General features: G+C 52.7%; 1 protein-coding gene across 1 annotated transcript in view; it reads left to right on the top strand.

Annotated features, from left to right (window-relative positions):
- Positions 1 to 89: 89 nt before the first annotated feature.
- Positions 90 to 391, top strand: part of LOC108750354 (acanthoscurrin-2-like) — a 3,746-nt gene continuing 3,444 nt past the window's right edge. The window contains exons 1-2 of the mRNA XM_018489752.1: positions 90 to 105; positions 282 to 327. Coding sequence (XP_018345254.1) covers positions 100 to 105; positions 282 to 327 — 52 coding nt within the window. The 5' untranslated portion in view covers positions 90 to 99. The remainder of the gene's footprint in view (positions 106 to 281; positions 328 to 391) is intronic.

The raw sequence follows: 391 nt of genomic DNA, 5'->3' as shown, positions 1-391 counted from the left end.
GGAGGGTAAGACGGAAGGGCGGGGGCCCCGAGCCGCGAAGAAAGGCAGGAGCTATAAAAGAGCTGGCGGGCCCCATGATGGGCATCAAACACCTCCAACATGAAGGTACGTAGAAGTGGGTCCTGCCGCGTACGCACGTTACGCACGTCTACTTTCGTTATAAACGTTAATATATGTAATACGTATACATATGAATGATACTCGAGACGCATACTCTTTCGTGCAGATCAATTTCTTTCGCGATTGTTTTCAAGCACTGACTTTAAGTTCTCTTCTTGCAGGTGTTCGCTGTCACACTCGTGCTGGCGCTCGTCGCCACCGCATACGGTGAGTACAATGGGGGGGCTTATGAAAACGGCGGCCGGGGATTAGAGGGGGAGGAGGGGAGGGA

Source organism: Trachymyrmex septentrionalis, unplaced genomic scaffold, assembly GCF_001594115.1.
Source record: "Trachymyrmex septentrionalis isolate Tsep2-gDNA-1 unplaced genomic scaffold, Tsep1.0 scaffold36, whole genome shotgun sequence".
Lineage (NCBI taxonomy): Eukaryota > Metazoa > Arthropoda > Insecta > Hymenoptera > Formicidae > Trachymyrmex > Trachymyrmex septentrionalis.
The sequence above is the reverse complement of the archived record's forward strand: the minus strand, read 5'-3'. Positions and strand labels throughout refer to the sequence as shown.